Source organism: Microtus pennsylvanicus, chromosome 19 (assembly GCF_037038515.1).
Source record: "Microtus pennsylvanicus isolate mMicPen1 chromosome 19, mMicPen1.hap1, whole genome shotgun sequence".
NCBI classification, from domain to species: domain Eukaryota; kingdom Metazoa; phylum Chordata; class Mammalia; order Rodentia; family Cricetidae; genus Microtus; species Microtus pennsylvanicus.
Window position 1 is genome coordinate 35,471,563 of NC_134597.1, and position 27,051 is coordinate 35,498,613.

At 38.5% G+C, this 27,051-nt stretch overlaps 1 protein-coding gene across 1 annotated transcript; it reads left to right on the forward strand.

The window, feature by feature from the left end:
- The first annotated feature begins 342 nt into the window (after nucleotides 1-342).
- Nucleotides 343-26,785, forward strand: LOC142838385 (prolactin-inducible protein homolog). The gene is made up of 4 exons (XM_075953776.1): nucleotides 343-437; nucleotides 1,893-1,995; nucleotides 4,006-4,117; nucleotides 26,658-26,785. The coding sequence occupies exons 1-4, from the start codon at nucleotides 343-345 to the stop codon at nucleotides 26,783-26,785; spliced, it is 438 nt and encodes a 145-aa protein (XP_075809891.1).
- The last annotated feature ends 266 nt before the right edge of the window (nucleotides 26,786-27,051 follow it).

The window sequence follows — 27,051 nt, forward strand, 5'->3', positions numbered from 1 at the left end:
ATATTTTCATATTAAGAGCGGGTTAGAAAGCAAAGGATAAAAAAGAACAAATCTTATTTAGAGAAAATGGAACTGGATCCATCTTCTTAATCTAAGAACATTCTATTCACATACAGGCAGAAAAAAACTCATATCTTATTCACTACAATCTAATTTGATGTTCCAACTGAATACTGACCTTTGCTACAGAAGAATAAACAAGGTCACAATGGAAGGGATCCCGACATGTGACAAATTTAGCTGGGTGGGCCTGCCCATTTGTTTCATTGTGTTCCTGCTGTAAATAAAAGGAGAGATCTAGGCTCCAGATGGTCAAGACTCAGGAGTGTCTACTCTTGCAGCATGCCTTCTCTTCAAGTTCTCTACCAGCCCAGGGCTGTTATGCATTTCCTGATTGTGTGCTTAATTCTGGAGACTGCCCATGGCCGGATCATTTGGTAAGGAACCCCTTTTTCCATACCACCTTCCTAGAGCTATGTTCCTACTTGCTGGGGACACATATTGGATTCTCACTCACTATTTGTAGCTGAGTTTCACTTTTCTAAACTCTGAAGCATTTTGTACCTTCACACGCCTATTCCTGATACCAAATGACTAGGTAACAAAAGTTTCTGTTCAAACTGATTTTTCTGCCTAGGTTTACAGTCTACTCAATTTAATCACCATGAGAAGTATCAGCAGAGAGGTGAACCTTGACTGTATTTTGGGGATAAGCTATGGATAGTGTATATTTCATCTCTAATTTTAAACCTGGTATATAGATACAAAGGAATGCACTTTCAAGACTCCCCTGGTGACAGAGTGGATGTCTTGACTCAAATAACAACAAAAACAAAACGAATCAATTACTCACAGAACAATTATCTAAATTGTACAGTAAAAGTCAACATCTTCATCAACTCCAATATGCAGGGTGTTTTGGACCACAACTGAATCAAGTTTGTTTAAACAAAATAAAACGCTGCAGAAACTTGATTGTATACCACTCTTATATACCGGTTATACACCTTCTATACTACCACAAGGTTTCTATATTATCTAACTCTGTGACCGAAGGGGAAAGAAGTACCAGATTCTAATTCCTATAAGGAGAAAATGTATACAAAGGCTCCTAACTCTTTTGACAAGAGGAAGCCTTTAATTACAGAAAGGAATCAGAATCCACTAACAGTACACAGAATCATATGTGAAAAAAGACTCTACCAGATGGTAATGAATCAGTGTTGGTTTAGGTAGTGATATTTCCCTTCTAAGGAATGCAGAGCACTGGGCAACATAGGAAATGAGGCCAAGGGCATTTGAGTTGCAAATTGAAATTTCATCAGCTAGAACTGTACCTGCTCCCTACTTCACACCTAAGCAGCAGCAAGTCGGAGGAAAATGGTGAGGTACATCAATTGTTACTATGAAGCTGGGTTGATCTACAAGATTGAATAAGGAGAACCTGAAAGTTTCAAATCCTTCTGCTACTTCAGCTTTTGGAAGGTAGAGAGATTTGGGGAGGTTTAGACAATTGTATAAAGAAAAGGGAAACATGAGAGCACTGAGGTAAACTGTGGAATTGTAAAGTTCCACCATGGGATGATAATTAGGATGACAAAGAGAAAGAGGCTTGGCCAGACCTGGCATCCACATTCAAGAGGATGTCAAGGATAGTGACTTTTTTTTCTGGCCTCCATTCATCTCATCCTGTTAGATATGTGTGTTGGCTAGAAACATGGAATACTTTGAGAAAAGTCAGATACAGAGAAGCCTTACAGAGTAAAGCGTTAAGCTTTACAGGCGTCTCCTAAGCAGTTTGTCCTGCAGGCTCTCTCTGCCTGTCCATAAAAGGACAACAGAGTATTGGACTTTAATGTGATTCTTTGTTTCTACATTTTCTGCTCTTACAGGCGCAATCTACTTTCACTAAACATGAAAATTTCTCCAATGAACAATGCAAATCAATTTGAAGTGAAACTCTCAGTTACAAACAATGAAAATAAATGTATGGCGGTAAGTGAATAATTGAGAGTTACCACAAAAAAGTATTATATAGTAAAGGAGTTTCTGTGAGCTAGTATTGTGCTAAATGCTGCCCTATGAATGTGTCTGTATATGTGGATTTGAAACTCAGAGAGATTGTGTTAGAAATGTATGTGTTAGAAATTCCTAAAGTAAAGTAATAAGGTGGTGAATGAGATTGGTGAGTGGGGAATTGTAGCTGTGGGATAAAGGTCTTTCACAATGAAACAAGAGGAAAATTTAGGAAAAAGGAAAAACAATTGGAAACCTAAAATTCAAGGAAAATCACAGTGAGACAAAGACAAATAGGACTGGCAGTGAACAGGAAGCACTATTGGTCTTATGTCCCTACCTCCTCTCTCCCCTGACTCCACATCATACAGCAATGGTGGAGAGTCAAGAAGATGCAGATCAATATACTTTGGAAGGAAGGGGAACTATAGGAGAACGGTGACTCTGCTGTCCTTCAGGGTGAGGGACTATTTACACCCAATATGCACAGACACACAATGTCTCCACCTTCATTCTTGTGTTTACTTTTTTCTTCAATTGTTCCAAAATGTTCACCTTCTTCTCACTGTCTTTAACAATTCCTTAACATTCTCCTTGGTCTTTTTGAAAATGTTCAAACAAAATGAAAGTTCAAGGGCAGGGGATATGGTTCAGTGGTTAAGAGCACTTGCTGCTTTTTTGGAGGACCCCAGATGGGTCTTGTTCTAGGGCATCTAACACCATGGCTTTGTGTGTTTGTGAACACCAGACACACACACACACCACATTCACATATGCTCACACAACACACACATATACACACACAATATATGTATGTAATTTTTTTAAAAAAAACTTAACTAAAAATTATTTCAAAAAGAGAAAGGAAACTTTTAGTTATGCCAAAACCCATAATAGAAATACAGGGTAAAAGTCCCTGGTAGTTACCCGGATTAAAAAATAAGTGCTAGAAATGCTATTTGATGTGGAATTGGGCAAATATGCTGATTGTCTCTACTTAGTTTGAGCACAGCAGATGGATTAAGTCAAGTACAAGAAGTCATTCATTTTATATGACCATTGATTAAAAGTTTTATATCTTTTGGATGAAAGAAAAAAGAAATCTAATGTAGTCAGACAAGAATTTTCAACCTGGGACATTTTCTCTTTGTGCAATGAACACGTTATTTTAAGTTAAAAACGGTATCCTTCATTAAGATAGTACAAAGATTCATGACCTCATGCAAGGAATCCAGGTATCGGTACTATCATTTCCCAGTGATAGAAAGAAAAATCAGTGTGGCAGGAACTCTGTCACAAAACCGGAACACCAAAGTCAGAGAGCTGAGATTATAAACTCCATTTGTTTGCCAGTCTTTGTCATACACAAGAGTAGAGAACCTGTGCCTCCTGCTTTAACACCTCTTGTTTCTGGGGAGGTTTGCACCATTTTCTTTGACTAGGATTTAGAGATCTTCAGCCTCAGGCAGGTGAAAAAGAACTAATGCCCTCAACACAATGCAACAATAGTCTTTGGCCCTCTTATTTTTAAAATAAAGGTCTTAATAAACCTACCCTAAACCAGCTGATGAGCTAAACAAAACCCAGATATATGCACTCAATCACACACACACACACACACACACACACACACACACACACACACACACATACACACACACACACAGTCACTCACACACAGTTCCACTCCATTAGATGGAAAATGCAATAGACAATGTGTACAAACACGTTTAAACTTCAGTCATTCACTATGCCAGAGAAAACATCAGTAGCTTTCTTTCTTACACTCAGTAGGGGCTAAAGTTGAACTTGACACATAAACAACAGAGAACTTGCTAAGTCTCAAGCATATCCTGATAGCGAAGAAGAAACACTTGGTAGTCCATGCATACACTGCCCTGGCAATGCTTATTTTGCTTCGTGGTCAACCTCACGCTGCCGTCTCTGTTTTGACACTCTTTAACCCTTCCCCCACTCACTTTGCTTCAGGTAAGAGCCAGTACTAAGGACAATTCATACATCACGTACCTTAGTACTCATGCAACATACACGTCTTGCATATGTACCACAGACGACTTCTTCTGGAAAATACAAGTCTCTGGTAAGTGGGAACATTTCCGCCCTGCTCACGAAGGTCAGAGAGTACTGAAGGTCAGAATGTATCAGAGTATTCAAAAATAAATAAATAAAAGAATCAATGTGACAGCAGGCAGAAAAGGGGAAAATGGATGTAATACTGACGAAATACCAAGTTGACAGGATATGAGAGGACAGAAAGAGCCGAAACTAAGGGAAGGGAGTTCAAACAGCTACTGTACCTTGAGTGAAGGAAATGGAATCACAGTATGTTAAAACCGGGGAGGGGTGGGGAGGAAGCTATGTGGAGTTCATGAGCTAACAGATCTGCTTTTCTTTCTGTAGAAAGCACTTTCCTACAAGCAAGGGCAGAAGTTGTGCCAGCTAAGGGCATATGTCCTGAAGGTGAGAGAATACACCGAGTAACCACCTACCAGGGGAATATTATTCAAGAAATCCATGTAAAACCGTAAACTGGAAGGTCTTTCATTGATCATGGTCACCAAACTTCCTTTCTTGTGTGTATATATGCAGTAAAAAAAAAAAAGAAGGTGAAATGAACTCTGTGTTCAAACAGCTATGTAAAAATAAACTTCTGCAACTTCACATTGAACTATCTGTATCTTTCTTCCAAAAATGACTGTTCTATCTGCCCAAATAGTCAAAGGTTTCTTTAACACTGTTATCCCAGGACACACACACACACACAATGATGTAATAAGCGTTCAAATCCTAGTGAGTAAGGAAAATACGGGGACTCACCACTTGGCATAAAGAGAGCAGGCCCAAAGTCAGAATGAGCAACTCTTCCCAGAGCAACACTGCAATCTCAAAGCAGAACTAACAAAAGGTTCAAGTTATTCCACCATCACAGTTCAGCTCCATCCAGCTGTCACTCTGACGAGCTGACCTGTACTTTTCTCCTTTTCCACTACTGGCCAGAAAAAGACTCCGACCTCATGGTGCCTTTGGAAGCCCAGGCATTTTGTGAATTGTGACTTTGACTTTCCTGCAAAAAATAAAATTTGAGGAGCTGAACAATGGCAAATGTGAGTGTGAAACAAAGGCATATCAGAAACATGAAGCACAACTGGGGGGGAGAATATAAATTGGCAAAGCTTTGGTATAACAGTCTACCATTACTGTCAAATACTTTATATACCTAACCTTCCAGGATGCTCACATTTGGAAGTGATGATGACAGATGGCACTTCCACACTCACACTCTGTTTCCTGGGCCAACAAATTCTCTCTCAACGACACAGTGCTGCTTAACAGCCATGCTTCCAAAATATATGTCACACATTCCAGAACCCTTATTCCCTTTCCTTCAGCCATTGCCTAGGGGAGAAAGGGATCCAGGTCACAGAAAGTACACAGAGAACTTGATATAGTAGCACTGAGAGTGGAAACAAACATAAGCAATATTGGGGAAAGGGAGTCTATAGCTGAAACATGCACAAACCCACCCAGATCCTTATCCACTTTCTCACATTCACACACCACTTTCTCCTTTCTCCGCCATCCCATATCCCCCTCATACCCAACCTCATGACTGCCAGGAAACCATGAAAGATAGATAGATAGATAGATAGATAGATAGATAGATAGATAGATAGATAGATAGATAGATAGATAGATAGATGAGAAGAGATAAAGATCTATAACCACAGGAAAATGGAAGTAGAACTTTGTAACCTAAGTACAGACAATGACAAAAGGACAATATGGGCAGATAGGAGCTCCACTCTACCTCAGAGACTCAGTCAATCAAAAAAAGCTCAGCGCAGGCTTGCTAATCTACCCCCAAACTGTCAGCTATAGGGAAATGAGAAAGAGGAATTTCAGTGCAAATTGATCTTCTGTAAATAAACCTCAAAAAAAAAACCATTGCCCTAACTTGCTTGAATTTTTAGACTACTTCCCCAACACCTTTAAGAAGTTATATATACATAACAAAAAAGGAAATATAGGTTAGGGATATAGTGCTGTGGAGGAGTGGTTGTCTGGCGTTTGGGAGGACCTAAATTCAATCACCAGTGCAAAAAAAGGGAAATAAATTATTCTTAAGCTGAAGTAGAAAAAATAGCTCCCAGTGGACAGAAACATCCAGATTATGGATGAAATATCTTATTTCACATTATGGATCTTTTTTATTTTTACCTTTTTAAAAATTTTTTATTTCATTATTATTAGTGTTTAATTTTGTTTTAATTATAGAGCTGTTTGACTTACATATGAATGAAAAAGACATATATGTTTCTCGTTACTTTATCTAAAAATAATATACTTTATATTAATTTTTATATCTTTATCACATACACATTTCTTGTTATTCTTTCTTTACTTTACCTCTATTATTTTTTACTTTACCTCTATTTAATTTCCTCCTAACTTTAATAATTATTGATGAAACTAGACCTAAGAAAAACATATATAAACACATTTTATTCAACAAGCACTTCAGAGTTTCTGAAATTTGTAACAGACAAAAGTGTAGTACGCTTCTCCTTCAACTAACAACAGAACTGTTTTTAAACAATTGTGTCTGCTACTCGTTTTGCTCTAGAATATAAATTGAAGAGAAGATAGTATATCAGATTCAAAGTAAAATAAAACAAACAAACAAAAGAATTGTTAAAATGAGAAAAAAATGCCAACTGTAATAGAGTCAGAAAAATCGGAATAACTTCAGATCTGTTATCAATGACCCTAAAAGTAAGGAAAACATGAAGTTTCTAATTTCAAGAGTGAAGATAAGTAACTGTCCACTGACTTTATTATACAAAGAAAATTAAAATATATAGAGAAATAAGAATATTTCAAAATAAATAGAAGTTAAAGCCATTCATGATAACTAAATTAACATTGAAGAAAGTTCTTTTAAAAAATGCCATATACGAGAAAAAAAAAGAAGACAGTCTCACCAGTGAGAACACAGGAAAAAGTACATATCAAGAGAGGAACAGATGATCAGAGGACAGCCATGAAAGACTCGACCATGTCAACACGGAAAACCAGAATTGCCAAACATTACCAAGGAAGGTTCAAAAGAACTACCAATAATCCAACCAATCAGAACATCTAGACAATCATGGGAAAGAGGAGACATCTCGTCATTATAACTTTAAATGCAAATGGCATTAATTTGTCAAGGAAAAGATGTTATGTAGTGGATTGGATTAGACAATAAGTTTCAATGATCTATTGTCTCCAAGAAACACACCTGTGTTGCAAAGACATCCAAAAACTGAAAATAAATGGATGGAAATCGTCCTACCAAGCAAAGAGAAGCCGTAAGTAAACTGAAGTCATGATTCTCATTCTTGATGAATCGGAATTCAATGCAAAATTAATGATCAGAGATAATGGCATCTTCACTAAGAAAACATAACTACACTATATACTGATTCACTGTACACCAGGACTCTCAGTTTAATAACAAAAGCATTAAAGGCATAAAATGTTACATCCATCCTGAAACAATAATGGTAAGAGACTTGAATATCCCACTTTTAAATTGAATTGTGTTTTTTTTACTTTAACTGAAAATAAATTTCAGGGCTTAATTATACCAAACATCAACTATTTTAAGAGATATGTATAAAACATAGCATCTAACATATAAAAATTATGTGTCCATCTAAATGGTACCTAGAACTTTGTATAAAATCAACCATAGTACAGGACACAAAGCTAGACTTCATGATTACAAAACTATTAGAATAATTACTTGTATCTTATCAAACTACAGTGGAATAAAGTTAAAATCATCAAGAGAAAACACAAAACCTACACAGATACTTGGGGTTTCTAAACTACAATTTTCAGTATAAATAGATCACTAAAAAAAAAAATAGGATTCTCCTGAAATCAGTAGATCTGTGAAACACAGCTTGCTCCAATACTGAGGGTACTTAAGGGGTTAGTGAACAGTCACGGGGCCAGATGCACCACTCTCTAGAACTTCCCCTGTGGGACAAAACCCAGGGGACCTTCCCCAACTCCCTTGACTTTTTAGACAGCAAGCAAGGAGTTTCCTGCAGCTAAGCTCCTCTCCAAAGCATCCAGCCAACATCTAAACTACTAGCTACACCACCACCACCCCCAACCCGCCTATCCCTCAGCAACCTTGGTGGAACACTGAAACTCAGCTTGCTCCAATACTGAGGGAACTTAAGAGGTGAGTGAACAACCACACAACCAAATATCCTACCCACTCTCTAGGACCTCCCAAGTGGGACAAAACCAGGGTCCCTTTCCCAATTCCCTCAGCCTTTCTAGCCAGCAAACAAAAAGTTTCCTGCAACTAGGCTCCCCCCAAACCCAAACCCATTCACTGGATGCCCCCAAGCTACTAGCCACACCCTGCCTAAGAACTGAGAGCTTGCTATAATATTGAGGGGACCAAGAGCTTGCTAAAACACTGAGGGAATTAAGAGGGAGCACCAAGACAGCAAACCACCAGAGAAGACCAAGAGAGCAGGTGTGTAGAAACCTCAAAAGCTTTATGAGACAGATATTGATAGTACAGAGCAGACCAAGAAAAACTCCAAGATACTCAGACAGCCACAGAAAGGACTAGACTAAGATGCAAAGACACTGCTGGCCTCATTTGAAGGAAGAGATGAGTAGGGACCAATGCAAAAATTCCTCCAAAACCCTAAAAAGCAACACCAGAACCCAGCGGTTCCACAACACAAAGAATTGATCATCCTAACCCAGAAAAAGTAGAAGAAAACAAAGTTAAATGTAAGTTTATGAAAATGATGAAGACTTTTAAAGAGGAAATGAATAACTCTCTAAAATAAATGGAAGAGAAGACAAAAAAAATTGGAAGAAATTTAATAAATCCCTCAAAGAAACCTAAGAAAATACAATCAAACAGGTGAAGGAAACAGTTATGGACTTGAAGACTGAAATAAAGTTAAAAAGAAAACCCAAATGAAGGGAATTCTGGATATGGAAAATCTGGGTATATGAACAGGAACTACAGAGACAAGTATAACCAACAGAATACAAGAGATAGAAGAAAGACTCTCAGGTGCTGAAAATATTATAGAGGAAATAGACTCATTGGTCAAAGAAAACATTAAATCCAACAAATTTTTAACACAAAACATTTAGGAAATCTGGGACACTATGAAAAGACCAAACCTAAGAATAATAGGGGTAGAAGAAGGAGAAGAACTCCAGCTTAAAAGCACAGAAAATATACTCAACAAAATTGTAGAAGAAAACTTTCTCAACCTAAAGAAGTATATCCCTATGACGGTACAAGAAGCTTACAGAACATCAAATCGACTGTATCAAAAAAAAATCCCCTCACCATATAATAATCAAAACACAAATCATACAGAATAAAGAAAGAATATTAAGAGCTGCAAAGGGAAAAGGTCAAGTAAAATATAAAGGTAAACCTATCAGAATTACACCCAGCTTCTCAATGGAAACCATGAAAGTCGGAAGGTCCTGGATAGATGTGCTGCAGACACTAAGAGACCACAGATGCAAGCCCAGACTACTATACCCAGCAAAGCTATCATTCACCATGGATGGAGAAAACAAGATAATCCATGACAAAAACAAATTTAAAAAATATATACCAACAAACCAAACCTTACATAAAGTACTAGAAGAAAAACCCCACCTGAAGGAAACTAACAACACCCACAAAAACAGAAGCATCTGATAACACCCCACCATTATAACCCAAAAAAAGGGAGACAAACAAACACTACTACCAAAAAATAATCAGAGTTAACAACCACTGGTAATTAATATCACTTAATATCAATGGACTCAATTCACCTATAAAAAAACACAGGCTAAGAAAATGGACACGAAAATAGGATCCAGCCTTCTGCTTTTTATAAGAAACACACCTCAACCCCAAAGACAGACAATACCTCAGAGTAAATGGTTGGAGAAAGGTTTTCCAATCAAATGGACCTAAGAAACAAGTGGGTGTGGCTATCCTAATATGTAACAAAAAAGATTTCAACTAAAATCAATCAGAGAAGATAGAGAAGGACATTTTATACTCATAAGAAGAACAATTCATCAAGATGAAGTCTTAATCCTCGACATCTATGCCCCAATACAAGAGCACCCATATATGTAAAAGAAACATTACTAAAACCTAAATCGCACATCAAATGCCAAACAATAATAATAGGAGACTTCAACACTCTACTCTTGCCAATGGACAGGTCAACCAGACAGAAATTTAACAGAGAAATAAGAGAACTAACAGATGTATTGAATCAAATGGACTTAACAGACATCTATAGAACATTCCACCCAAACACAAAAGAATATACCTTCTTCTCAGCATCTCATGGCACCTTCTCTAAAATTAATCATGTACTCAGTGACAAAGCAAAACTCCATAGATACAAAAAAATTGGAGTAGCCCCCTGTGTCTTATATCACCAGGAATTAAAGTTAGAATTTAACAACAATACACAGAAAGCCTACAAACTCATAGAAATTGAACAGTCAACAACTGAACCACCCCTGGGTCAAAGGGGAAATAAAGAAAATAATTAAAGTCTTCCTTTAATTCAACAAAAATGAAGGCACAACATATCCAAACCAACGGGACACTATGAAAGCTGTGCTAAGAGGAAAGTTCATAATACTAGGTGCCCACGTAAAGAAAACAGAGAAAGCTCACATTAGTGACTTAACAGCACACCTGAAAGCTCTAGAACGAAAAGAAGCAGACTCACCCAGGAGGAGTAGAAGACAGGAAATAATCAAATTGAGAGGTGAAATCAACAAAAGAGAACCAAAGAAAACAATACAAAGAATCAATGAAACAAAGAGTTGGTTCTTTGAGAAAAATTAACAAAATAGACAAAGCTCTATCCAAATTAACCAAAAGGCAGAGAGAGAATTTCCAAATTAACAAAATCAGAAATGAAAAGAGGGAAAAAACAATAAACGCTGAGAAAATTCACAGAATCATTAGGTCTTACTATAAAAACCTGTACTCCACAAAATTGGAAAATTAAAAAAATGGACAATTTTGAGATAGATAATATATACCAAAATTAAATCAAGACCAGGTGGGCAATTTAAGTAGACCTATAAGTCACAAGGAAATAGAAGCTGTCATCAAAAACTACCAACCCAAAAAAGCCCGGGGCCAGATGGTTTTAGTGCAGAATTTTACCAGAACTTCCAAGAAGAGCTAATACCTATACTCCTCGAAGTTTTCCACATAATAAAAACAGAAGAGACTTAGCCAAACTCTTTTTATGAAGCTACAGTTACCCTGATACCAAAACTACAGAAAGACTCAACCAAGAAAGAGAATTACATACCAGTCTCACTTATGAGCATATATGCAAAAATTCTCAATAAAATACTGGCAAACCAAATCCAAGAACACATTCAAAAAAACATCAACAATGATCAAGTCAGCTTCATTCCAGAGAATCAGGGCTGGTTCAACATCAAAAATCTATCAATGTAATCCATCATATAAATAAACTGAAAGAAAAAACCATAAATCATTTCATTAGATGCTGACAAACATTTAACAAAATCCAACACCCCTTCATGATAAAGGTCTTGGAGAGATCAGAGATACAAGGAACATATCTAAATATAATAAAAAGCAATATACAGCAAGCTGACAGCTAACATAAAATTATATGAAGAGAAACTCAAAGTGATTCCACTAAAATCAGGAACAAGACATGGCTGACCACTCTCTCCATATCTCTTCAACATAGTTCTTGAAGTTTTAGTAATAGCAATAAAACAACAAAAGGATATCAAAGTGATTCAAATTGGAAAGAAAGAAGTCAAACTTTTGTTATTTGCAGATGATAAGATAGTATATATAAGTGACCCCAAAAGCTCTATCAGAGAACTCTTAACAGCTGTTAAATATCTTCAGTGATGTGGCAGGATACAAGATCAACTCAAAAAAAAAATCAGTACTCTCCTATACACAAAGGATAAAGAAGCTGAGAAGGAAATCAGAGGAACATCACTTTTCACAATAACCACAAAAAAACATAAAGTATCTTGGGGTAACACTAGCCAAAGAAGTGAAAGACCTGTTTGACAAGAACTTTAAGTCTTTGAAGAAAGAAACTGAAGAAGATACAAGAAAATGGAAAGATCTCCCATGCTCTTGGATATGAAGATTCAACATGGTAAAAATGGCAATCTTACCAAAAGCAATCTATAGATTCAATGTAATCCCCCAACAAAATCACAACACAATTTTCACAGCTATTGAAAGAACAATAATCAACTTCATATGCAAATACAAAAAAAGCCCAGGATATCCAAACCAATCCTGTACAATAAAAGGACTTCCAGAAATCACTATGCCTGACATCAAACTCTATTACAGAGCTACAGTAATAAAAACAACTAGGTATTGGCATAAAAACAGACAGGTTGACCAATGGAATTGAACTGAAGACCCAGACATTAATCCACACACCTATGAACACCTGATTTTTGAAAAAGAAGCTAAAATTATACAATGGAAAAAAGAAAGCATCTTCATCAAATGGTGCTGTCATAAGTGGATGTCAACTTGTAGAAGAATGAAAACAGATCCATATTTATTCCCCATGCACAAAACTCAAGTTCAAATGAATTAAAGACCTCCTTATAAATATGACCACACTGAACCTGATAGAAGAGAAAGTGGGAAGTAGTCTTCAATGTAGGGGGACAGGACACCACCTTTTATATATAACCCCAGTAGCACAAACACTGAGAGCAACAATAAATAAATGGAACCTCCAGAAACTGAGAAGCTTCTGTAAAGCAAAGGATACAGTCAATAAGACAAAAAAGGCAGCCTACTGAATGGTAAAAGATCTACATCCAACACCACATCACACAAAGGACTGATCTCCAAAACATATAAAGAACTCAAGAAATTATACATTATAATTCTAAATAACCCAATTTAAAAATGGGGTACAGAACTAAACAAAGAATTCTCAAAAATAGAATTTCAAATGGCCAAAAGATACTTAAGATTTTTTCAACTTCCTTAACTAGCAGGGAAAATGCAAATTAAAACAACTCTGAGATATCATCTTACACCTGTCAGAATGGCCAAGATCAAAAACACTAATGATAGCTTATGCTGGAGAAGATGTGGAGTAAGGGGAACACTCATTCATTGCTCGTGGAAAGGCACTCTTGTACAACCACTTTGGAAATCAGTATGACAATTTCTCAGAAAATTGGGAATCAATATACCTCAGGATCCAGCAATACCACTCTTGGGCACATACCCAAGAGATGCTCATCAAGAGATGGTCATTTGAGGCTCTGTCTCCCCCATTAATTGGTGGTTTCATTTGTACTACCTTCATTTTTGCACATATTGTAGGGAGACTTTACTTATTAAGCCTCTTTACTACCCCCAAAATGGCCACTAATTGTCTCACATTCACTTCCTTGTTCTACACTGAGAGGTTTAGAGACTGTCTTAGTTAGAGTTTTTATTGCTGTAAAAGAGAGACTCCATGACCACAGAAATTCTTATGAAGAAAAATATTTCATTTTGACTGGCTGACAGTTTCAGAAGTTTAATCTGTTATCATTACAGCAAGAAGCACGGCAGCATGCAGATAGAGGTGGTATTGGAAAAGGAGCTAAGAGATGCTTCATCTTGATCTACAGGCAGCAGAAGGACCCTGTGTTACACTGGGCATACTTTAAGCATATAATGATCAGAGCCTACCCACACAGTAATACACATCTTCCAGCAAGGCCACAGCTCCTACTAGTGCCACTACCTATGGGCCAAGCATTAAACCACATGACAGTATGGGAGCCATACCTACTGAAACAACCAAAGAGGCTCAACTATTATTAGTTGTTGGTGAAGAAGAGTTACTGAGGTTGAATAAGATGCCAGGGTTTTCCATACATGTATTTTTTGACTGTTTCACTCCACAGTTACCTTATCTTATCCTCTTTTCAAAGCTTGGCATGATCAACTGAGCTTGCCCTGAGGACTTCATGTATGGAAAAGGAATATAATTCCTTTTAAAGACCAAGAACATGCTTGACAGAGACCAAAAGAGCCTAGAGCCTGGTCTTTAGGAACTTTTCCCTGAGGACTATATGTATATAGAGAAAGATGCAGAGAACCCAGCTGCCACTGTAGGAGGCAATGATTATCAGTCTCAAGGCTGCTGTGTGCTCAGTCTGTGATGCTATTTAGATACCCTGTGTCCCCTCATGCAACATTGGATCATGAGATACCCTGTGTTCCCTTTTGCAACGTTATTTGATTAGCTTTTTGTTAGCGTCTTCCTATGTTTTCCCCAGAATACTATAAAATATGGCTGTATTTCTTAAAAACATTACAATAAGACAAATCTTTTGCAAGACCTCCCAATCTCAAACTTTCTTTAATTTTCTACTTTCTATCCTGTTTATCTTTTGATCTCTTGATCCTTTTTCCCAAGATCTTGCCACTGAAGAATGATCTACAGGCCCAAGTCTTCTTTCTTCTCATTTTCCTGAACTTGATGTAATAGAAACTTTAATAACTACACAGAATCATTACAAGAAAAATTTCTTTGAAAAATTAAACAAAGTTGACAAACATCAAAGTTAAACAAAAGATAAAGAAGACTTAGAAAATCTTAAGTAATCAATGAATGTAAGGAAAATGAGGTAGTTCTTTTAATGAGTATATATTAAAAATGAAATGTAGGGATGCATGGCACCTGGTATATGACAGCAGCCCTCCTCAATCCATAGACAGTACATAAAATAAAAACTTGATGCAGCAGATGCCATCTTAAACCATACATAAACTTGAGATATTGACACTTCAGCATTCTATTTCAAGGAGAATCCAGGAATAGCTGACACTCTGAATTCTTAGCTTATGTAACACATACAGTCTTGGACATCAATTTGCCGTCTACACAGGGTACCAAGATTTTCCTATTTCAATGGTAGGTTGGCAAATATATGTGTTCCCTAGTTACTCTAACTCTCCAAGAGTTTCTTCAGCTTGTATATCATTTTATACCTCAATGGAGGTAAGCAAAAATTCCCTTTGAATAGTAATCCTGACATCTTTCTCCACACCTGAGCTCCCCACCTATGGAGAGAGCAGGCTGAGCAGTAACTGATGTGTGAGAAGTGGAGAACTAAAATGACAAGACCTCTCCTGGAAGTTTCTGGAATACAATCCCTACAAATCTAATGTGTGGAAGAAAAAGCACCCCTTAGAACTCAAAGACCAAGTTCTCAGAATAAATAAGGTTTATTTGCTCAACAGGGACAGAGGGCAGAGAAAAAGAGACAAAGACAGGAGATAGAGAAAAAGGGAGAAGTGAAAAGAAACAAAGGAAAAGGGCAGGGTTATTTGTTCTGGAGGGACCAAGACTGACCTTTGCTACAGAAGAGTAAACAAGGTCACAACGGAAGGGATCCTGACATGTGACAAATGGAGCTGCCCATTTGTTTCATTGTGTTCCTGCTGTAAAAAGGAGAGATCTAGGCTCCAGATGGTCAAGACTCAGGAGTCTCAACTCTTGCAGCATGTCTTCTCTTCAAGTTCTCTACCAGCCCAGGGCTGTTATGCGTTTCCTGATTGTGTGCTTAATTCTGGAGACTGCCCATGGCCGGATCATTTGGTAAGGAACCCCTTTTCCATACCACCTTCCTAGAGCTATGTTCCTACTTGGTGGGAACACATATTGGATTCTCGCTCACTATTTGTGGCTGAGTTTCACTTTTCTAAACTCTTAGGCAGCATGTAACATTGCAAGCCTATTCCTGATACCAAATGACTAAGTAACAAACATTTCTGTGCAAACTGACTTTTCTGCCTAGGTTTATCATAAACATCAACATGAGACATATGGGCAGAAATGTTAGCCTTGCCTGTGTTCTGAGGATAAGCTATGGATAGGGTATAATTCCTCTCTGATTTTAAACCTGGTGTGTAGAGTTAGCCTTGCCTGTGTTCTGAGGATAAGCTATGGATATGATATAATTCCTCTCTGATTTTAAACCTGGTGTGTAGATGCAAATGGATGCACTTTCAAGACTCCCCTTTTGACAGAGTGGATATCTTGACTCAAATAACAAAAACAAAACTAATCAATTACCCACAGAACAATCATCTAAATTGTAATGTAAAGGCCAACGTCTTCATCAACTGATGAAGGAAGGTCATTGGTTAATTAATAAAGAAACTGCTTGGCCTCATAGGTTAAAACATTGGTGGGTGGAGTAAACAGAACAGAATGCTGGGAGGAAGAGGAAGTGAGCTCAGACTTGATAGCTTTCCTCTCTGGGGCAGACACAATGAAGCTCCTACCCAGGATGGACATAGGCTAGAATCTTCCCGGTAAGCTCACCTTGAGGTGCTACACACATTATTAGAAATGGGCGAGTCCAGGTGCGAGAATTAGCCATTAAGAGGCTAGACCTAATGGACCAAGCAGTGTTTAAAAGAATACAGTTTGTGTGTTGTTATTTCGGGTAAAGCTAGCAGGCAGCCAGGAGCCGGGCTGTGGGAAGAGGCCCGCAGCTCCCACAACAATCAACTGTAATATGCATGACTCTGTTGACTACAACTGGAGTAGGTTTGTTTAAACAAAAGAAAAAGTACAGAAACTTGATCATATACCCCTCTTCTATACCTGTTCCTTTACCCAAGTTTCCTCATGTGATAATTCTGTCCCCTAAGTATATGACCATAAAGGGAATTAAATATCAGATTCTAATTCCTAAAGGGGAAAATGGTATACAAAGTGTTCTAAGACTTTCCGTGGGTTGTTCAAACATGGTTTCTCTGTAACATCTCTGGCTGTCCTGGAACTTATTTTTAAACCACGCTGTCCTTGAACTCACAAAGATCCACTTGCCTCCTAAGTGCTAGGCTTTAAAGGTGGTATGCACTACCATGTTCTAAGACTGTTGACAAGAGGGAAGCCTTTAGCTACAGGGGGAAATCAGAGTCCATTAGTTGTACCCAGAATCATGTGCAAAAGGAGACGCTACCAAATGGTGATGAATCCATTAAGGTTTAGATGGGAATTTTACCTGCCAAGGGACATTTCTGTAAGAAAGGCAGAGTACTGGACAACAAAGGGAACAACGTCAAGAGGATCTGAGTTGAGAATCAAACTTTCATCACCTAGAACTTTTGGTGCTCCCTATCTCAGGCTTAAAGAACAGTGAACTAAAGGAAAATATTGAGATGAATCACTGTTACTATAAGCTGGGTTGATCCACATAATAGAATTAGGACACTACTGGGTTTTCTTTTTTCCCTTAATTTGGGGTTGTCTTTATTGATTCTTTTTACACATTCATGTGTTATGCTGCTTTATTCATTTTTCTCTTCCTTTCATTTGGGTTTTCATAGATTTCTTTTTTATTACCTTATTTTATTTTATTACTTTAAAAAAAAATACCAATCCAAAGTCCCACTCCTCCCTCCTCCCACTCCCTCCACTCACCCTCCCACCCTTTCCCCCTCCAATCTTAAGAGAGGGCAAGACACCCTGCCCTGTGGAAACTGCAAGGCCCTCCCTACTACATCTAGGTTGAACAAGGTATACATCCAAAGAGCATAGGACCCCAAAAAGCCAGTACATGCAGTAGAGTAAAATCCCAGTGCCACTGTCAGTGGCCCCTCAGTCTGCCCCAACTATCAACCACATTCAGAGGGACTAATTTGATCCCATGCTCGTTCACTCCCAGTCCAGTTGAAGTTGGTGAGCTCCCATTAGCTCAGGCAAACTGTCTCAGTGGGTGAACCCCTCATGGTCTTGACTTCCGTGCTCATACTCAGTCCTTCCACTCTTCAACTGGATCTTGGGAGCTCAGTCCAGTGCTCCAATGTGGGTCTCTGCCTCTGTTTCCATCTGTTGTTGGACAAAGGTTCTATGGTGATATTTAAGATAATCATCAGTCTGACTACAGGGCAAGGCCAGTTCAGGCATCCTCTCCTCTATTGCTTAGGGTATTATCTAGGGTCATCCTTGTGGATTCCTGGGAATTTTTCTAGAGCCAGGTTTCTTGCTAACTCTACCATGGCTCCCTCAGTCAAGATATCTTTTTCCTTGCTCTCATATTTATCCTTCCTCCATCTTGACTATCTCACTCTCTCAAATTCTCCTTAACCCTCCCCTTCTCCCTTTCCTTCTACCACCTGCCCCCATACTCCCAAATTTTGTCAGGCGATCTTGTCTTTTTCCAATTTCCAGGTGTTTTTCTTTGGGTTTACCTTATTACTTATCTTCTCTAGAATCGTGAACTATAGGCTCAATGTCCTTTGCTTATAGCTAGTATCTACTTATAAGTGAGTACATACCATATTCGTTTTGGGGGGTCGGGGTTACCTCACTTATGACAGTGTTTTCTAATTCCATCCATTTGCATGCAAAATTCAAGATACCATTGTTTTGTACAACTGAGTGGTACTCTAATGTGTAAATGTACCACACTTCCTATATACATTCTTCTGTTGAGGGGCATCTAGGTTGTTTCCAGGTTCTAGGTAATACAAATAATGCTGCTATGAACATAGTTGAACAAATGCTTTTGTAGTATGATTGAGCATCTTTTGGGTATATGCCCAAGAGTGGTATTGCTGGATCCTGAGGTAGGTTGGTTCCCATTATTTCGGAAAAATCACCATACTGATTTCTAAAGTGGTTGTACAAGTTTTCATTCCCACCAGCAATGGATGAGTGTTCCCCTTACTCCACAACCCTCCAGCATAAACTACCATTGGTGTTTTTTATCTTAGCCATTCTGGCAGGTGTAAGATGGTATCTCAAAGTTGTTTTGATTTGCATTTCCCTGATATCTAAGGAAGTTGAACATGTCCTTAAGTATCTTTTGGACATTTAAAATTCTTCTGTTGAGAATTCTCTGTTTAGTTCAGTACACCATTTTTTTAATTGGGTTATTTAGAATTTTAATGTCCAATTTCTTGAGTTATTTATATGTTTTGGATATCAGTCCTTTGTGTGATGTGGTGTTGAATGAAGATCTTTCACCATTCAGTAGGCTGCCTTTTTGTCTTATGGACTGTGTCCTTTTCTTTAAAACTGTGTCTCAGTTTCAGGAGGTCCCTTTTTTTTTTTCATTGTTGCTCTTATTGTCTGTGCTACTGGAGTTGTATTTAGGAAGTGGTCTCCTGTGCCCATGCATTGAAGACTACTTCCCACTTTCTCTTCTATCAGGTTAAGTGTGGTTGGATTTATATAGAAGTCTTTAATCCATTTGGACTTGAGTTTTGTGCATGGCAATAGATATGGATCTATTTTCATTCTCCTACAGGTTGACATCCAGTTACACCAGTTGATCTTGGGGTTTCAAATCCTTCTGCTACTTCAACTTTTGGTAGGAAGAGAGCTTTGACGAATTTTAGATAATTGTATAAGGAAAAGTTAAAAGGGTTTCACCAAGGTGAACTGTAAATTCATAAATCTCCACTGTGGAATGCTGACTGGAAACAAAGAAATGTTGCTTTGCCAGCCCAGGTCCCCACACTCACCAGAACTGTGATGTTTTATTCTGACCCTGCTTTACTTCATACTGTTGGATATATGTATTGCCTAGAAATAGCCTCCAAGCACTGGGCCCTGGTGCTGTCTCTGACTACAAGAGCACTTGAGTCCTGGATTTCAATGTGAAAGAGTACAATAAACTCCATTTTGAAAAAGAACTGCATTTTAGACAGAACCTAACGAGGGTGGTGAATACAGCGTATCAAAGTCATAAACATTCCCAAGAAACTGTGCCTCTCCTGGTCAGTGACCCACCAGGGTGTCCAAACAACATCTACTTGCTTCAAGCATCCTTGTAAATACCTGATTAACCACTGTTTTGAAATTTCCCTATACCCCAACCATGTGTAAATTTTGTTGAGAGAAGGGAAGAGCTTGAATGTAGGGCAAAGAAAGAGGCAGAGGGATGCCTCTTCAGAAGGAAGAGGAGCAGAGCAGCTAAGAGAGGCTGGCACAGGCAAGCAGAAGAATGGTGGTGAGACACGGGGAAGCCTCCTCCACCTCCCACCCACAAAGCCCTGTTTCTGCATCTTGAGGGTCATGCATCCACACATGCATCTGACGGAGAGGGAGACCTGCACACAGTCAGCAGGGAATTGGCTGCTTGCAGTTGATAAAGTGCATGAATGTAAAACAGAGAATCTGAAATAGTGGGGGGGGTATTATGTTTTTCAAAAATACTGACAGCCAAGGACACACTCTCTGCCCACCAGAGCTTCTCCCCTCTTTTCCTTCTATGCCAAGTTTTTATTCATTGCGATAACAACCAAGGTCTCTTCTGCTGGCCTGCAGTTTCCCTTCTTAACCCTTTTCTGTTCTGATACTGCTTAAATTAAAATGTGAAATTATTCCAACCTGTACACTTTGGGAAGCACTGATTTTAAAGTAAAAGTCAAAGATACGTTATGTTCAGAAAAATTATGCTTTTGTTTCCACAGGGGGAAAAATATGGGTTTTAGTCATTTAGATCCAATGGGTTACAAATAATTATTATCTTTTTAAAAATGTTGGTATAAATTATTATTAATTAAAATATAGATTATTTATTCTGTTTTAGTCTTAAATGCTATATCTATGCAATGTTCTGGAATGCTGAAAGAAATCACAGAAAAAGACTTTAATAAAAATTTTCATGTTGTCTAAAAAATGAAAAAAAGGCAAAAAGTTTTTAATGAAGGTTTTTGTGTTGTCTAAAAAGCAAGAAAATGTAGACCGTTAAAATAATAATAATAATAACAACAACAGAGGAGCAAAGACAGAAAATGCCAGACCTAAACATTGCAAAAGGTATATGAAAATCAAAAAAGGTATGAAAAAAGTTGTAACATAGCAATAGAGAAGAAGGTACCTGAACTGGCCTTTCCCTATAGTCAGTGATGAATATCTTAAATATCACCAGAGAACCTTCATCCAGTAACTCATAGAAACAGAGACCCACATCAGGGCACTGGACTGAGCTCCCAAAATCCAGTTGAAGAGTGGGAGGAGTGAGAATATGAGCAAAGAGGTCAAGACCAAAACGGGTACACCACTGAATCAGTCTACCTGAGCTAATGGAAGCTCACCAACATCAGCCAGACTGGGAAGGAACAAGTAAGTATAGGACCAAAGTAGTCCCACTGAATGTGGTTGACAGTTATATGGCTGGGGCAGACTGAGGGGCCACTGACAAGTAGCACCAAGATTTGCCTTTACTGCTGGTACTGGCTTCGGGGGAACCTATTCTCTTTGAATAGATACCTTGCTCAGCCAAGATATAGTAGGAAGGACCTTGAATTCCCCAAAGCAATGTGCCCTACCCTCTCTGAGGATTGGATAAGGATGTAGTGGGGGGAGGTATGTGGAGGAAATGGGAAGAAGGAAGGGAGTGGGAAGTTGGATTGGTGTATATATAATGAAAAAGTTTGTTTTCTTTTTTAAAAAATAAAAAAATAGAAGGATCTTCTGTATTTATGATATGCTAAATAAATACTCTTAGGTCATTTAAAAATATTGTTAAAGGGCCAGAGGACATAAAATATGTTTTCTGTGGTTTCTCATACCTACAAACACTAATATGTATGTATGTATGTATGTATATATATATATATATATATAGCTAAATGTTTGAACATATTAAATTAATTCTGATTTTTAAAAGTCTTGTTTGCCTTGCTAAAGGGTTACGTCTATTTCTTGAGAAAATTATGGATGTTTGTTTTTTGAAGTTAGTCTACATTTTCTGGTGTAATTGTAAGTTTTGTACTTGTAAATTTTCCTGAGCACTAGATTTGAATTAGCCAGAATTCAGATGTCTTTTTGATGAAGGTAATGTTAAAACTGTTTTATGTTGTTCCTTATTGAAAAGCTGCACCTCAATGTTCTTACACAAGAATGTACCTTACTCTGGCAGCTAAACTTTACAATTCAAGAGTCACACAAGTGAAAGACATAAAGGAAACACAGGGAGCAACAGAGACTAGAGTCCCCAAAAAAGGCCAGTTGCAAGGATGGACCTTAACAGTTTTAGAAATGCCAATGCCAGGTGATAGTCATCAGAAGCATCAGCTACAATGCAATAAAATAGGTTATATAACATTTGTGCTTATAAAATGTTTTATATTGTTAATGTTTAAATTTAGCCAATACAAGCAAATTTATAGTAGAACTTGCAGTTTAAAAAAATGTGGATAAAGGCATGGTGGCAAGTAAATAATTGAGAGTTAACATGAAAAATTAAGTATTATAATAAATTTCAATGATTTTGATATTGTGCTAAATGCTGCCCTATTTAGTGTTTCTATTTTAAAAGCTTTGAAACCCAGAGAAACTGGGTTAGAAATGCATGTGTTACCAATTCTATTCTAAAGTCAAAATAATGGTGTCATGAAGAGGGTAGGAGAGCATGAGCTTCAACTATGAACTTAAAGGTCTTCCCAAGGAAACAAGATTAAAATTTAGGAGGAAAGAAAATAAATTGGGAGAGGGAAAATGGCAATGAAACACAGATAAATATGGCTGAGCAGCAGTGAACAGGAAATACTATTGGTCTTATGTCCCTACCTCAAAGCCTGACTCCACATCAAGCAGTAATGGTGGGAAGTCAAGAAGATACCGATCAATACGCTTTGGTACGTGCAGTAAATATAGGAATAAGTTGAGCATGCACCACCCCCCATTGTAAGGGCCTATTTATACCCAATAAGTACAGACACACACTGTTTCCACCTACATTCCTGGGTCTACTTTCTTTTTAATTGTTTCAAACTCTTCACCTCCTGCCCACTGTCTTTAACAGTTCCTTAACTTTCTCTCTGGTTGTTTAGAGAAGAGGTACAAAAAGAAAGAACATTTGAGGGCTAGAGATATGGCTCAGTGAATAAAAGCACTTGCTGCTATATTAGAGTACACAGGATGACTTGCAGCTCTCCATCGTTCAAGTTCCACTGCATCTGATGGTCTTTGTGGACATTGGACACACACACCCACTCACTCACATAAAATAAATTCAAGTATATCTTTTTTTTTTTTTGAATTTTCGAGTCAGGGTTTCTCTGTAGCTTTTGGTTCTGGTCCTGGAACTAGTTCTTGTAGACCAGGCTGGCCTCAAACCCACAGAGTTCTGCCTCTGCCTCCCGAGTGCTGGGATTAAAGGTGTGTGCCACCACCGCCTGGCTCAAGTATATCTTTGTAAAAATAAAATAAAACATCATGATGGAAAAGAAAGAGAGTTTTAAATATCCCAAAAGCTATAATAGAATATGACAGTTCCTGATATTTACACAAATAAATATGATGCTTTTTGATTTGGTATTGGGAAGATACCCTAATGGTCTCTCTGTTCAGTTTTGAACACAGTAGATAGTTTAGCCCATGTAGAAGTCATTCCTTATGTCTGATCATTGAGTAAAAGTTTTATATTTTTTGGTTTAAAAAAAAAACAATGTCTAAATATTAACTACAGTACAGTGCCAGGTACATTAGGGCTGAGATTGTTTTTAGGTTTGCAATGAACATCTTTAAGTCTAAAACAGTAACTTTCACTCAGAAAGTACCATAAAGATTCATGACCTCCTGCAAGGGATCCAGGTATCAGTACTTTCATCTCCCAGAGCGAGAAAGAAAAATCAGTGTGACAGAAACTGTCACAAAGTCTAGTTTCCTGAGTTCTCTATATATTTTGGAGATCAGACCTTTGTCTGTTGTGGGGTTGGTGAAGATCTTTTCCCAGTCAGTAGGTTGCCTTTTTGTCTTGGTGACAGTGTCCTTTGCTTAACAGAAGCTTCTCAGTTTTAGTAGGTCCCATTTATTCAATGTTGCCCTTAATGTCTGAGCTGTTGGGGTTACACATAGGAAGCGATCTCCTGTGCCCATCTGATGTAGGGTACTTCCCACTTTCTCTTCTATCAGGTTCAGTGTGTTCTGACTGATAGTGAGGTCTTTAATCCATTTGGACTTGAGTTTTGTGCATGGTGATAGATATGGGTCTATTTACATTCTTCTACAGGTTGACGTCCAGTTATGCCAACACCATTTGTTGAAGATGCTTTCTTTCTTCCATTGTATACTTTTGCCTCCTTTATCAAAAATGAGGTGTTCATAGGTTTGTGGGTTAAAATTCGGGTCTTCTATACGATTCCATTGGTCGACTTCTTTGTTTTTATGCCAGTACCACACTGTTGCTAATTAACCCAATTAAAAAATGGGGCACTGATCTGAACAGAGAATTCTCAGCAGAGGAAGTTCAAATGGCCAAAAGACACTTAAGGTCATGCTCAACCTCCTTAGCGATCAGGGAAATGCAAATCAAAACAACTTTGAGATATCATCTTACACCTGTCAGAATGGCTAAAATAAAAAACTCCAATGATAGCATTTGCTGGAGAGGCTGTGGAGGAAGGGGTACCCTCATCCATTGCTGGTGGGAATGCAATCTTGTGCAGCCACTTTGGAAATCAGTGTTTCGGTTTCTCAGGAAATTTGGGATCAACCTACCCCTGGACCCAGCAATACCACTCCTGGGAATATACCCAAGAGATGCCCTATCATATGACAAGAGCATTTGTTCAACTATGTTCATAGCAGTATTATTTGTAATAGCCAGAACCTGGAAACAACCTAGATGCCCTTCAATGGAAGAATGGATGAAGAAAGTGTGGAATATCTACACATTAGAGTACTATGCTGCGGTAAAAAACAATGACATCTCGAATTTTGCATGCAAATGGATGGAAATAGAAAACACTATCCTGAGTGAGGTAACCCAGACCCAAAAAGATGAATATGGGATGTACTCACTCTTAATTGGTTTCTAGCCATAAATAAGGGACACGGAGCCTACAATTGGTGATCCTAAAGAAGCTAAGTAAGAAGGTGAACCAAAGGAAAAACATATAGTTATCCTCTTGGCTATGGGAAGTAGACAAAAATGCCGGGGAGAAAATTGAGATCTTGGGGGTGGGGTGGGATGGGGGTAAGGGGAGATGGGGAGAGAAAAGGGAGAAGGGGAGGAAGGGGGAATTTGGAGAAAAAGGAGGATTGGGATAAAGGAAGGTTGGATAGGGGAGCACGGAAGCACAATTCTTAGTTAAGGGAGCCACCTTAGGGTTGCCAAGAGATTTGAACCTAGAATGGCTCCCAGGTGCCCAAGCCGAGGTCCCCAGTTAATTCCTTGGGCAGCTGGGGATAGGGAACCTGAAATGACCCTATCCTAGAGCAATACTGACGAATATCTTGCATATCATCATAGAACCTTCATCTGGTGATGGATGGGATAGAGACAGAGACCCACACTGGAGCACTGGACTGAGCTCCCAAGGTCCCAATGAGGATCAGAAGGAAGGAGAACAAGAGCAAAGAAGTCGGGACCACGAGGGGTGCACCCACCCATTGAGACAGTGGAGCTGATCTATTGGGAGCTCACCAAGGCCAGCTGGACTGTGACTGAAAAAGCATGGAATAAAACTGGACTCTCTGAACATGGCGAACAATGAGAGCTGATGAGACGCCAACGACAATGGCAAGGGGTTTAGATCCTACGTAATGTGCTGGCTTTGTGGGAGCCTAGCCAGTTTGGATGTTCACCTTCCTAGATATGGATGGAGGGGGGAGGACCTAGGACTTACCACAAGGCAGGGAACCCTGACTGCTCTTTGGACTGGAGAGGGAGGGGGAAAGGAGTGGGGGGAGGGGGAGAAGGGTGGGAGGAGGGGGAGAAGGGTGGGAGGAGGGGGAGGGAAATGGGAGGCTGGGAGAAGGTGGAAACTTTTTTTTCTCATTTTCTCAATAAAAAAAAAGATTTAAAAAAAAAAAGAAAGAAACTGTCACAAAGCCAGAACACGAAAGTCAGAGAGTAGGGTAGTAGGGTCTATAAACTCTAGTCATTCATCCCAGAGAAAGCATCAGTTCTCACACTTAATGGGGGCTGAAGTTGAATTTGACACATAAAGGATGGAGAACTTGCTAAGTATCAGGTGTATCCTGATAATTAAGAGGAAATACTTGGTAGTCCAAGCACATAGGATCCTGGAAATTGCTTATTTTGCTTCATGGTCAACTCCAGGCTGCCTTCTCTGTATTGACACACTTTAACTCTTTCCCCTTTAACTTCCTTTGCTTCAGGTCAAAGTCAGTACTGAGGACAATCTAAACATCAAGGACCTTGATCCTCAAGCAACATAAACTACTTGCATATGTCCCAAAGCCAAATTGTTCCAGAACATTGAAGTCTCTGGTAAGTGGGAACATTTCCTACCTGCCTATGAAGGTCAGATAACAATGAATATCAGGACATATCAGAGTAAGAGAAAAAGAAACCATGCTGTAGCAGGAAGAAAGGGGCACAGTGAATGGAACAATAAGAAGAAATCAAATTGAAAGGAAATGAGGGGCAGAAGGAAATGAAAGTAAGGGAACAGAGTTCAAACAGCCACTGGATCTTGAATGTAGGAAATGGAATCAGGATATGTTAAATCCAGGGTGGATTGGGGTGCAGCATGTGGACTTCATGAGTTAACAGATCCAATTTTCTTTCTGAATCAAATGCTGTCATACAAGGGAAGGCAGAAGTTGTGCCAGCTAAGGGCATATGTCCTGACCTGGAGAACGTATTTCCAACAACTGGATACATAGGGACTATTACACATGAAATCATTTTAACACCATAATTTGGAAGTTCTCCCACAAATCATGGTGACCAATATACCCACTGGGAGAAGTGTTCCTGTCTTGTATGTATCCCTGTAGTAAAATAAAAGAGGCTGAAATGAACTCTGTGCTCAATTAGCCATGCAAAAATAGGCTTCTACAACTTCATAATGGACTTTGTCTTTTTCCCCAAATGACTGCTATGTCTGCCCAGATAACCAAAGATTTCTTTACCACTGTTTTCCAGAATGCATTCACAAGAAATGATAATAATCAGAAACATTAC

What these genes read in the sequence shown, in the direction of transcription:
- LOC142838385 (XM_075953776.1), top strand. Translation starts at nt 343, where the DNA reads ATGCCTTCTCTTCAAGTTCTCTACCAGCCCAGGGCTGTTATGCATTTC. An exon ending in GCCCATGGCCGGATCATTTG is followed by an intron (nt 438 to 1,892) that starts GTAAGGAACCCC and finishes CTGCTCTTACAG; the next exon opens with GCGCAATCTACTTTCACTAA. An exon ending in ATGAAAATAAATGTATGGCG is followed by an intron (nt 1,996 to 4,005) that starts GTAAGTGAATAA and finishes ACTTTGCTTCAG; the next exon opens with GTAAGAGCCAGTACTAAGGA.